Source organism: Globicephala melas, chromosome 5 (assembly GCF_963455315.2).
Source record: "Globicephala melas chromosome 5, mGloMel1.2, whole genome shotgun sequence".
In the NCBI taxonomy this organism is placed as follows: Eukaryota; Metazoa; Chordata; class Mammalia; order Artiodactyla; family Delphinidae; genus Globicephala; species Globicephala melas.
This window is the reverse complement of record NC_083318.1, coordinates 117,444,888-117,457,598: the sequence shown is the minus strand read 5'-3', so window position 1 is coordinate 117,457,598 and position 12,711 is coordinate 117,444,888. Positions and strand designations below refer to the sequence as shown.

General features: G+C 38.0%; 1 protein-coding gene across 12 annotated transcripts in view; it reads right to left on the bottom strand.

The window, feature by feature from the left end:
* INPP4B (inositol polyphosphate-4-phosphatase type II B) overlaps positions 1-12,711 on the bottom strand; it is a 721,154-nt gene that overhangs the window by 77,165 nt on the left and 631,278 nt on the right. For all 12 annotated transcript variants that reach the window (XM_060299724.1, XM_060299726.1, XM_060299725.2 and 9 more), the window contains 5 exons: positions 11,223-11,395; positions 9,786-9,909; positions 8,179-8,296; positions 4,783-4,923; positions 49-146 (listed from right to left, as the gene is read on the bottom strand). In XM_060299724.1, the coding sequence (XP_060155707.1) occupies positions 49-146; positions 4,783-4,923; positions 8,179-8,296; positions 9,786-9,909; positions 11,223-11,395 (654 nt within the window). The remainder of the gene's footprint in view (positions 1-48; positions 147-4,782; positions 4,924-8,178; positions 8,297-9,785; positions 9,910-11,222; positions 11,396-12,711) is intronic.

Genomic DNA, 12,711 nt, shown 5'->3' with positions numbered 1-12,711 from the left:
AATCAACAAATTATTATTGTTGCTTTTCTTTGTAACTTGCATACTTACAATCGGGAGGCATCTTTTCCATAAATACCGTGTAATATTCTTTCAGAAGTTCAAAATTTTCCTGATTAATACTTTCTTGCAAAGAGACATCTCCAAACCTAAACACAGAACAAAGAGAATAGTTATGGGTTATAAAATAGCACCCGAAAGTTACTTTTTTTAATCTTTCTTTGTTAAATAGGTGGCAGTAGTTTTGTAAAGAAGGAGTCTCTGTTTTCTAAGCAACATTGTGCAAAGGTGATTTCAACTATATTCCAGTCTCCACTGGCCCTGACTCCACCAATCCCTATTGACACACCAAAATATTCTCACAGTCATCAAATGTGAACCTGAATGAAATATGAAATCTAAAACACCAACCCCGTGCCTCTGCATAATTGATACTCAGTTAATGTTAGTCTCCCTACCTCTGCAGGGCTATATCTCTAAAGACCTAAAAACTCTTCCTTCTCTCTTTTTATTCCTCCTATATTCCTCTTCACCAATGACAGCTTGCGGAGAGGTCCAGAGGACCAGGACTGAACATTGGGCTGCATACAGTCTTAAACACACTGTCAACTGCTGTAGGCACATGTAGAGTACTCCACTCTCCCAGGGACTGGTTCACTTCTGTGGCCCTTTCTTTCTGCCCACACCATGAAGGATGCCAGCCTCTGTACTGGTGCTCTTCTGCCACCTTCTTCAGGCAAAACTTTCTACCTGTATATCACTGACCTTGTGTTTTCTTTAAGCCCTTCTCAGGTTTAAACTTAAAATCCTCTTGTCTCTCTATAAAAGGATGCCATGCAAATGGCTTCCAATATGTATCCTCATCCAAACGGCTTCCAACATGTATCCTCATCCAAATATCTCCATTCAAATCTGTATTTCTAGATGTCAACTGAAAATTTCAAAGTGAATTAACCCACACCACTTCAAATGCAACCTAACCAAAAACTGAAACCACCTCCTCCTTTTGTTTAGAAATAGGCGTGTTTCTAATAATCTGACATTAATTCAGGTTCAAAATCTAGGCACCCTTTTGGATTTCCTTGGTTTTCCGCACTCCATCCACTATTCACTGATATATTCACATCTCCGGTGTCCTTTCCTTCTTTTTCTTTACCACTGTCATTTTAGGTATTTAGTAATATTCAGTCTCGACTGGATATAAAGCCTCCCAAATATGAGAAGTGCTATGCCTCCAGGTTCCCTCCCTTCCAATCTATCCCTTACATCATGGTCAGATCATTCATTCATTCAACAAATATTTATTTAACCTCAGCCATGTGCCAGATGCTGCATAGGCAATGAATGAAATGTTGGAGAAGTTAGTCTACCACCCATTTCATATCTGCTCACTAAACTTCACTGCACCTCCTCTCTGTGTAAGAACAAAGTCCAGTCTCTTTAGTTTAGCATCTAATGTCTCCACAAAGGCCTCCGAAACCCTTTGTTTGTGGGAATGGAATTACACCCTTCTACTTTACCAGCAGGATTTTGATGCCTTTGGGACTTTTCACATGCTATTCCTCCTCTGACTAGGAAGCCTTACTTTCCTTATCAGCTTGATTAATTCTGATTTGTCCTTCAAAGCCCTGTGGAAGGTGTATATATACTATGAAACCTTCCTGATGAAATGTTCTCCCATCTGTGAATCACTTTCTTTCCTCCATGAATCCTGTCCCTCCTACATCTCTGCTTACTGTATGAGTCAAACTGTGGTGTATCATTTGTTGAACTGTCTTCCTTACTGGATGGTGGGTCCTTTCAGGATGGGGATCATGTCAGTTCTTCTTGTTACACTGCCTGCTCCCTGTGTCCCACAGCTTGGCAGAGTAATGCCTGGTGCAGAGTCAATGTTCAAAAACGTTACTGAGTTAAACTTGGAGGACAGGAATACGAACCCAGGAAAATCTACAGGAGAGTTAGCCTGAACTCTGAAATACACTCTTCTACCTTTTTCAGACATTATAAACACCTGGTATTTAAAAAATGTTATCCTTGTTGGAGTAATACTAGTGTTACAGACTAAATGTTGTGTCCCCCCAAAGATCATATGTTGAAGCCCTAACCCCCAGTGTGGATGTGTTTGAAGATGGAACCTCTGAAGAAGTCATTAAGATTATGAGGGTGGGGTCCTGAACCAGTGGGATTAGTGTCCTTGTGAAAAGAGTCATCAAAGAGCTGGTTCTCTCTCTCTACACACACAAAGAAGAGGTCATGTGAGCACACAGCAAGAAAGCTGAAGACAATTCTCACCAGAAACCAAATTGGCCAGAACCTGGGACTTCTCAGCCTCTAAAACTGAGAAATAAATTTCTGTTGTTTAAGCCACACAACCTGTGGTAGTTTGTTATGGTAGCCCAAGCAGATTAATTAGTACTTACTTATTTAAAAATGGATATACATTACATAAGTTTTGGCTATGGGTACATATATAGTAACATATTATACCTGGATTACATAGCATACCTAACATGTGAATGTTGATGGAAAAAGCTCAAAATTCAGAATCAGAAAAATAAAGCTCAGAGAACAAAGTGATTTGCTCAAAGTAGTAGTTGGTTGATATCCGAGGGCCAGCCTTCCTGCTTCCCTTTGTGTTTCTATTTTGCAGTTGTGTCTCTTTTTCAAATCCTATGTATCTTAAACAGCATCCAGGTATGAAAAAATACATTTTTTTTTTTGCGGTACGCGGGCCTCTCACTGTTGTGGCCTCTCCCGTTGTGGAGCACAGGCTCCAGACGCACAGGCTCAGTGGCCATGGCTCATGGGCCCAGCCGCTCCGTGGCATGTGGGATCTTCCTGGACCAGGGCACGAACCCATGTCCCCTGCATCGGCAGGCAGACTCTCAACCACTGCGCCACCAGGGAAGCCAGAAAAAATACATTTTTAAAGGCAAGACAGATGAGAGAGAAGGGGAGGGGCATTTAAAAAAAAATAAAGTGACTAACATCTAAAATAGTAACAATGACATGTAAATTAACCTAATCTAGAAGGCTTGAAAATACAATGCTAAGTATTCCTTGAAAAGTCTGTAAATGGAGAGTCTCACATGTCTCTCAAGACTGCACTCACAGGTCTTAACTTAGTAATTTAAACTCCAAACACTCTGTACTCTAGTGTACCAAAGAAGAGACAATTAATTTAGAGTGCTGTTTTCCCCCCCAATTGTTCATTAATATCATTTACCTCCCAAATTGTATAATTTATGTTCATAAATATCATTCTCCTCAACCTGTGAATTTGCTGTGAGACAACATATAAAGATGACTGGAATATAATCTGATCTTACATAATTATTTGCAAAAGTGCTTAATTATTGAAGAATCAACTTTTTGTACAATACAGTGAAAAAAATTATATTCTGATTTAAGCATACTATAAGACAAGAGACTAATAGCTTCCACACAGTTTGAGATTAAACATGTAATACAAAACTGGCATGGAACTTTGTAACTGGCAAGTGAGAATTATGAAAATCTATGTTGTCCAGAAAACCTTTTGGATGAAAGGGAGAGACGGAGAAATCGCTGAAAATAGTAGCTAAAAACAGGCACCTTCACCATCACTGAAATTCAAGACGGCTATAAATGTAGTGGTAGTCTTAGTTTAGTAAAAAACATTAATAAAGGATTAAAACATACATAACAAGTCATGGCAAAGAATATGCCAGCTACCTATGGGGGAAGGAAACATTTAGAGAGTGAATTATTGACAAGGAAGCATTTTAAAATACTCTTCAAAAGTTTTGCTTTGGGGGAAATTTTCCAGTTAGGCTTTACAGCAAGACACTAACTTCTGGGCTTCCCTGGTGGTGCAGTGGTTGAGAGTCCATCTGCTGATGCAGGGGACACGGGCTCGTGCCCTGGTCTGGGAAGATCTCACATGCCGCAGAGCGGCTGGGCCCGTGAGCCATGGCCGCTGAGCCTGCGCGTCCGGAGCCTGTGCTCCGCAACGGGAGAGGCCACAGCGGTGAGGGGCCTGCGTACCGCAAAAAAAAAAAAAAAAAAAAAAAAAGACACTAACTTCTTTCTCTGAGAAGTTTTAGAGAATCTTTTAAAAATCTGTTCTGTGAATCTTAACTCTTACCCACGTTTTCGATAATCTCTACATGGGAATCATGTAAGATGCAAAAGTAATTCCTTTGTCTGCTCAAAGCGTTTTTGACAGTTGCTTATGCGATCACATACAATCATCTGTCATCTAACTGAGAAAATTATTATGAAAAGATGTGTTGTCATCCTCCAATAACAATTATTTTAGTAAATAAAATTTTAAAATTATTTAAATAAATAAATTTTAAAAATTAAAAAGTTTTTTGAATAAATTAAAAAAAATATTTTAGTAAATAAAATAAAAGGAAAAAATAGCGTGTTTTATTAGGTCCAGAAAATTTGGACACAACTAGCAGAGTTTACAATGTTGAAATATATGTAAGCACAAAAAAATTCTAAAATTTGATACACACATGTAGGTATTTGGAAACATGAAGAAAGTTAATCCATGTGAATATTTTGGTATTGACACCAATATTTTCCTTGTTATTTTGCCATATTTAAATTTGATGTGGGCCAGGAATCCTTAAATATGAATAATTCTGCTTGCCATATCAAATAACTTTGTACTGACGAAAAGGAAAATGTTACCCATGAATCTAATTTCTATGTACAGGAACGCGTGGAATTATTTAGCATATCCATAACAATTATACAAAAAAATCAAGTACCGACCTTATATCTGAAGCTTACCTCTCAGCAAGAGTTTGCTGTTCATTGATTCCAACATTAAAAAGTACTGGATACACATGAAGCAATTGTCCTTCTTTAATCTGTAGAGGCAGGGACTCAAACATTCTGCCTGGAAGCTTCACCTCCACCACATAATGTTCACTGGAGAAAGAGGAGGGCAAAGAGAAGCAGCCTTGCTTTTTTTCATTCAATGTTACTTTAGATTCATATGAAAGAAACAATAAAACAGTTGGAATATAGCAGTGATTTAGGTTTTTGGCTTCTATCTGCTTATTTTCTTTTATTAATTCATTTGATAATCATTTCATTCACTTCACTGTTAAATTACTTGGCATAAAGAGTCATTTACATTTATCTCCATTACTCTGAGGTTTTATAGGAAAGGAAGAATATTTAGTGCATCTTTGTATAAAAGGGCCATGCGCATAAGAGCTTCAATATTTGTTTTCTTGATTTAATTATTTAAAAACCCAGTCTCAAGAATAAGAAAAGCAATTTAATGATGGATTTTTTAATATAGTGAAACTAATGAACCAAATCATTTATACATTTTTTAGCATGGCCTAATTGTTATTATAGATGAACCTCCGTTTGTGATGACCTGATGGAAATGTAATGGTTTCATTATTTAAGATGTAACCTTTCGGCTTTCCTGATCATTTTGCAACATTAACATATCACCAGAGCATTTTTTCTTTGGAAATTTCCATTAAAAATTACCCCTAATGTTTAGTGTTGAAAATTCAAATTAGGATCCACAAAATAGGGTCAATAAGAATAGCTGCTTGTAGATTATGAAACTTGATATCTTCTGATCCAGTGTGAATTGATTAAAGAAATGTCAAGTTTCATCTGGAATTTAGGAAAATCCATGTGCTTCCTGAACTATATAGAGTGCTGGTGTTGTAATATGTGTATGGGGTAATGAAGAACAGGACAATTAGAGAGTCTCTGTGAAAATCTTTTCAGTTTCTCTAGTATGATAATACTGCTACGTACTCTGGATACTTGACAGTGAGACTTGTTTCTTACCTCAGCTTTGAACTAGAGAATCTGGAAATACCATCAATCCAGCAAGCAGGGATGTTAGCACTACCCTCAGAGGATGGACACTTTATTTTTCTTTCCTAAATTGCTCTCAGTGTCCTTTACAATAGCCTGGCTAACAGAAGGCTGATGTTTATTTCAAAATTTTCAGGAATATGAGAAGATTCAATGAGCCAAGCCTGCATTTAAAGATTTCTCTGAAGGTAAAACATTATACACATTCTTTATGATAACTTTTTTTTAATTGAAGTATAGCTGATATACAATGTTGTGTTTCAGGTGTACAGCAAAGTGATTATTCTTTTTCAGATTTTTTCCATTATAGGTTATTACAAGATACTGAATAGTTCCCTGTGCTATACAGTAGGTCAATGTTATTTATATAGTAGTGTGTATCTGTTAATTCCATACTCCCAATTTACCCCCCACCCCTTTCCCGTTTGGTAATCGTAAGGCTGTTTTCTATGTCTGTGAGTCTATTTCTGTTTTGTAAATAAGTTCATTTGTATCATTTTTTTTTGATTCCACATATAAGTGATATTATGTGATATTTGTCTTTGTCTGACTTACTTCACTTAGTATGATCATTTCTACGTCCATCCATGTTGCTGCAAATAGCATTATTTCATTCTTTTTTATGGCTAATATTCCATTGTATATATGTATCACATCTTCCTTATTCATTCATCTGTCAATGGGCATTTAGGTTGCTTCCATGTCTTGGTTGTTGTAAATAGTGCTGCTGTGAACATTGGGGTACATGTATTTTTTTGAATTAGGGGTTTCATTTTTTTCCAGAGATATGCTCAGGAGTGGGCTTGCTGGATCATATGATAACTCTACTTTCAGTTTTTTAAGGAACCTCCATACTGTTCTCCATAGTGGCTGCACCAATTTATATTCCCACCAACAGTGTAGGAGGGTTCCCTTTTCTCCACACCCTCTCTAGCATTTATTATTTGTAGACTTTTTGATGAAGGCCATTCTGACTGGTTGTGAGGTGATACCTCATTGCAGTTTTGATCTACATCTCTCTAATAATTAGCAATGCTGAGCATCTTTTCATGTACCTGTTGGCCATCTGTATGTCTTCTCTGGAGAAATGTCTATTTAGGTCTACTGCCCATTTTTTGATTGTTTTTTTTTTTGATATTGAGCTGTACGAACTGTATATTTTGGAAATTAATCCCTTCTCAGTTTCATCATTTGCAAATATTTTCTCCCATTCTGTTTGTTGTCTTTTTGTTTTGTTTATGGTTTCCTTTGCTGTGCAAAAGCCTTTAAGTTTAATTAGGTCCCATTTGTTTATTTTTGCTTTTGTTTTCATTACTCTAAGGGACGGATCCAAAAATATATTGCAATTTATGTCAACAGTGTTCTGCCCTATGTTTTCCTCTAGGAGTTTTATAGTATCCAGTCTTACATTTAGGTCTTTAATCCATTTTGAGTTTATTTTTGTAAACTCAACGAATGTTCTAATTTCATTCGTTTACATGCAGCTGCCCAATTTTCCCAGCACCACTTATTAAACAGACTATCTTTTCTCCATTCTATATTCTTACCTCCTTTGTAGTAGTTGTAATGACCATAAGTCTGTAGGTTTATTTCTGGACTTTCTATATAACATTTTGTCATCTCTATTAAAATATAATTGACATAGGGCTTCCCTGGTGGCGCAGTGGTTGAGAGTCCGCTGGCCGATGCAGGGGACACGGGTTCGTGCCCCGGTCCGGGAAGATCCCACGTGCCGCGGAGCGGCTGGGCCCGTGAGCCATGGCCGCCGAGCCTGAGCATCCGGAGCCTGTGCTCCGCAACGGGAGGGGCCACAACAGTGAGAGGCCGGCGTACCGCAAAATAAATAAATAAATAAATTAATTAATAATAATAATTAAGAAAAATGGTGGTATGTGCCCCTGACATAGCAATATACCTTTTCTAAAATGTTGCTGCTTTTAATACCAGGAATTTAATACCAAGTCATCTCAAGAATTATGACACTATTAACCAAATGATTCCAGCAAAAGTAAAAACATCCAGACCTTTAGATTAGATAGTAATAAACAGAAAATTTTTTTCTCATGCCTGCTATTATTTTGAATTTCTCATATTTCATAGGGGAGCCTTACCCTACTTACCTCATTTTAGTACAATTTACGAACATTCATGAGACTTTTATGAGTTTTTCAAGATCTTCCCCTGTCATGTCACCTACATTTATTTTTCACCAAAAAGGCAAAGAGAACAAAAGAAACATTTCCAAACCAAACCTTAATTCTCCTTGACTCCTTTGTCAGGGGTTAATTAAAAATATCTAACAAAGCTTGGTCTTAGGAAATGAACACCACTTACCGCCTTCCTGTTATAACTGGCAAGACATCATTGGATGTGGCTTCAGTTATTTTAAAAGCGACTTTCTTCAAATCTGAAATACCAACGGCCATGTCCTCCAGCATTCCAATTTCCTCACCTAAACAAGGGCAAAGGAGCTTAGTTACAAACATACTATTTGAAGAAAGTCACTTTGTACTCCACCTTCCTGCTGGAATTTGTTCTAACAGTTTAGTGAATGAGTTTCTGAAGGCAGCGAATCCATTCTCAATACGTTTTCCTGAGTCTGAAGGTTTTCATCAGTGAAACAAGAACCATTTAAATAGACTCCAGCTGTCCACATACCCTTTGAGGGAAGGAAAGAGGAATGCCTTTGTTGGAAGGTTAGAGAGAAGTTTTAATCCTTCTATGGCACGAAGTATCATGCAGATCTCTTTCCCTTGGCAGGACTGACATTTGATTTCTAGAAATAATGGAGATGGCTGAAATGAAGGTCACTGACCCAAGCTCATGCTAGTTTTATATCTTAATACACTGACAAATAAAACCTAAGAAGGAGGTAATTAAATAAGATTCTAGATCAGTCCTGCACAACAGAAATATAACGTGAGCCACATATATAATTTTAAATTTCCTGGTAATCATCTTTTTAAAGAGTAAAATTTTAAACGGTGAAATTAACTTTAATAATCTGTTTTCCTTTAGGCTGATAGTTCCAAAATAACATTTCAGCTGTAAATCAATATACTATGATTAATTATTCATTAATTATTAATATAAAACTCTTTTTTCACTAGTCTTTGAAACCTGATGTGCACGTTGAGTACTTATTGATTTGGACTAGATACATTTCAAGTGTTCAATTGCCACACCAACCTATGTATTGAACAGGGCAGCTCTAGACAGTACAGAGTTGGGACTTTAAAAATCCAGTCATTGAAACTAGGTTGGCAAAAGCCTTTATTTAAAAAGCCTCAGCCTGTGAAATAATCCATAATCCCATTTTCAAAACATAATGAGAAAAAAAAATGTCATGAAGAATGTAGGGGTAAGACAGGAATAAAGACAGAGACCTACTAGAGAACGGACTTGAGGATATGGGGAGGGGGAAGGGTGAGCTGTGACAAAGCACGAGAGAGGCATGGACATATGTACACTGCCAAACGTGGGGTAGATAGCTGGTGGGAAGCAGCCGCCTGGCACAGGGAGATCAGCTCGGTGCTTTGTGACCGCCTGGAGGGGTGGGATAGGGAGGGTGGGAGGGAGGGAGATGCAAGAGGGAAGAGATACGGGAACATATGTATATGTATGGCTGATTCACTTTGTTGTGAAGCAGAAGCTAACGCACCATTGTGAAGCAATTATACTCCAATAAAGATGTTAAAAAAATAAAATAAAATAAAATAAAATAAAATAAATCTTGAAGACTAAAAAAACAAAAAACATAATGAGAGTAGAAGCACAGTGACAGGGAAAATGAATACAAAGAACTAAAAATTACATTCTTTCTCTAATGCTTGATGCAAGAAAGGTTTACTACTCATTTTTATATTTAGCTGAAGAATCTATGGATCACATATCTTTATGAATAGCAATATTATTTTAACATGGACTAAAGCAATACTTACTATATGTACTTAGCAGTCCTTCATATTGTACTATCAATCCCACCGTGTGAAGCTGCTCAAGGAAGCCAGGGTCATACAAACTTGTGTGCAGTTTGATGATAAAACCACAGACCAATCCAGCAAGCTAAAAAAAAATCATTGAAGAGATTACTGGGGTCAGCAAACTTTAATTTAAAAATATATGTCTTTGAGACATCACAGACATAATTAGAAATTTTCAAGTATATGTAACAAAATTATAACTATTTCTATATCCATTTTGAAATGCGTTGACTGCATTTACTCTAGTATGGCTTGGGGAAGGCAGCATTGTGAAATGGGAACGACCACGGACTCGGAATCTGCAAATCCTGTCCCTCCCATTTCTAAGCAGCAAAACCATAAAAAGTTATTTAACACTTGCAAATCTTTCTGTTCTTATTTTTTTGCACACGGAAAATAGAGATAATAGTTCTCATTTTGCAGAGTTGTTGAAAGGACACAATGGAGAAACGTGTATAAGGCAGAGCATAATGCCTGACACTTAGCTCCGTTTGCTACTGGGTCATGCATGAAATAGGGGGGACAAGAGATATTTTGGGTAAAACATGCCCTTTGTCTGGAAGGTTTAGAAGGAGAGGCTTCTGTCTCTTTCCTTCCATGTGTCTGTCTATAAAACTCAATCATGGTGGTGGAGGCAGGAGGGGAGAAGGAACACAGCCATTGTGATGGAGGCCAACCTTGGTGTCATGGGCTAGGGTTGGGTGTAGGCAAAGGAGGTGGTCCTGTCAAACTTCCCATTCAAGATTATGGCCTGGTGAACTTATTTTATAAACACCAAAAAAGAGATCATTATGAAGTCCCGTCCTGGGACTCATGAGGGAGCTGTATAAATAAGGGCTTGCAAACAGATCCCTTTTGCCGGTCCTGGCTGCCATCCACACTGTGCACCGTGTGGAGAGCCCACGGCATAACATGAGGACAGGATGGGGGACCCTTTCCTTCACAGACTCTCTGCCCTGTGAAACAGCATGGACATTTCAGAGACGTGGCCACCTCTTTGCTGAAATAAATACTTCAGGTCTCAGACACTGTTTCCATTCGGCTTATATTTATTATGAGTAAGAAAAACTGGGTACTAAACTTAAAAAAAAGAATCCCTTTAAAAAGAAAACTGCCAAAGGACCTATGGTATAGCACAGGAAACTCTGCTCAAAATTATGTAACAACCTCAATGGGAAAAGAATTTGCAGAAGAATAGATATATGTGTATGTATAACTGAATCACTTTGCTGCACACCTGAAACTATCACAACATTGTTAATCAACTATATGTCAATATAAAACAAAAGGATTCAGGAAAAAAGAAAACTGTCAAAAAAAGATATCTATCTTCACCAAGGATACTATGTGACAGTCCATCACTGTGCTGGGCTCACAAGATCAAGAGGCACCTACTGCTTGGCTGAAGACGACGTCTCTTCTTAGCGTCAGCATCAAACATTGGGGAAGGCTGTAGGCCAGCTCCTGAAGGAGCACGAACGTCAGGGACTGCTTGGCTCGATTCACCACTTCTCCCATGCAGTCCTTCAGGGTGAGGATGAGGGGATACAACTGTTCATACCAGTCCTCTGTGGGGTGGATGGGGCATAAGAACAGTGGGATAGATGAAGGAAGGTCTTGGAAGATAGAACCAATTTGTTTATTTTTTCAGTGAAGTTCTACACATTATTAAGGAGTCACAAAGATTAGATTTAAAGATCTCCAATTCCAATCTCTCCTCTGAACTCCAGGTGTCTATTACCAGCCACCCACTTGGGTGTATCTAACTCATCTATGGTAGAAGTCTTCTCTTCTCTACTCATCTCTAATCTGTGCATTGCCTGTATCTTAGCGGATGGTACCACCAAACTCTTCCTATGCTGGAAACGATTTCTTGGACTTCTTCTACAGTCTCCACATTTACTGGGTCATTAAATCAGTTCTACCACCATAGTAAGCCATCAAACACTCATCTTCCCCCTTGCCCTCTCCCATCATCATTTATCCATCTCCTTCGGACCACTTTCTATTCCGCTCCATAACTGACCCCTCTTCCTCCAGTCATATTCTACTCGAATCCTTTCTCAACAGAGTTGCTAGAGGGGGCTTTCTAATCAGTTTGAATCCCATCACTCACTCTTTCACTTCCTTAACTTAAACTATTTTAAACACACCAAAACATTCAGAACAAAGTCCCAAAGCATGACAGACCCTGCATTATCTGACCTCTGCCTACATGTTCAGTCTCATCTCTCAGAACTTTTTCACTTGAAGCCTTGAGTCCCAGGTGAGCTGAACAACACGGATTTCCCCAAACCTGCTGTCTCTCATCTCAGTGTCTTTGCAAATCCTATCTCCAATCCTGGAGCACATACATATCTTCCTGACAAACACTTTGTCTTCTCTGCAGACTCAACAGGGTTTCTCTCTTCCAGGAAGTCTTCTTGATTTTCCCCTTAATCCCCTCCTCCCCCCATCCCTGTTTACTAAAAGTTTGCATCACAGCTCCTTGCTCTTACTGTTCTAGAGTGATCCATGCTGTTCTGCAAGAAAGGGAGCTCACTGAGGGTGAGAAATTTCTGCTTTAATCACTGAATCTCCAGAAGCTAGCATAGCAGATATTCAGTTTTTAATTGAATGAGTAAAGTTATAATAAATATAACAAAAGTCTTTTAAGATATAGACATGTAAGAGAAAATCAAGTTTTTGACAATATTTGGAATTCGAATAGCTTTCCTTCAAATCAGGATACAAAACTGAAACCATCTGTGCTTTTTGTATGTCTAGAAATTTAACATGTTTCAATTATATAATTATGACTTTGGCATGTGAAATAGAAACAAGTTATATCCTATTGCAGTTTATTTGGAAATCAAACCCCTGACAAATGTCAAACATTATAAAT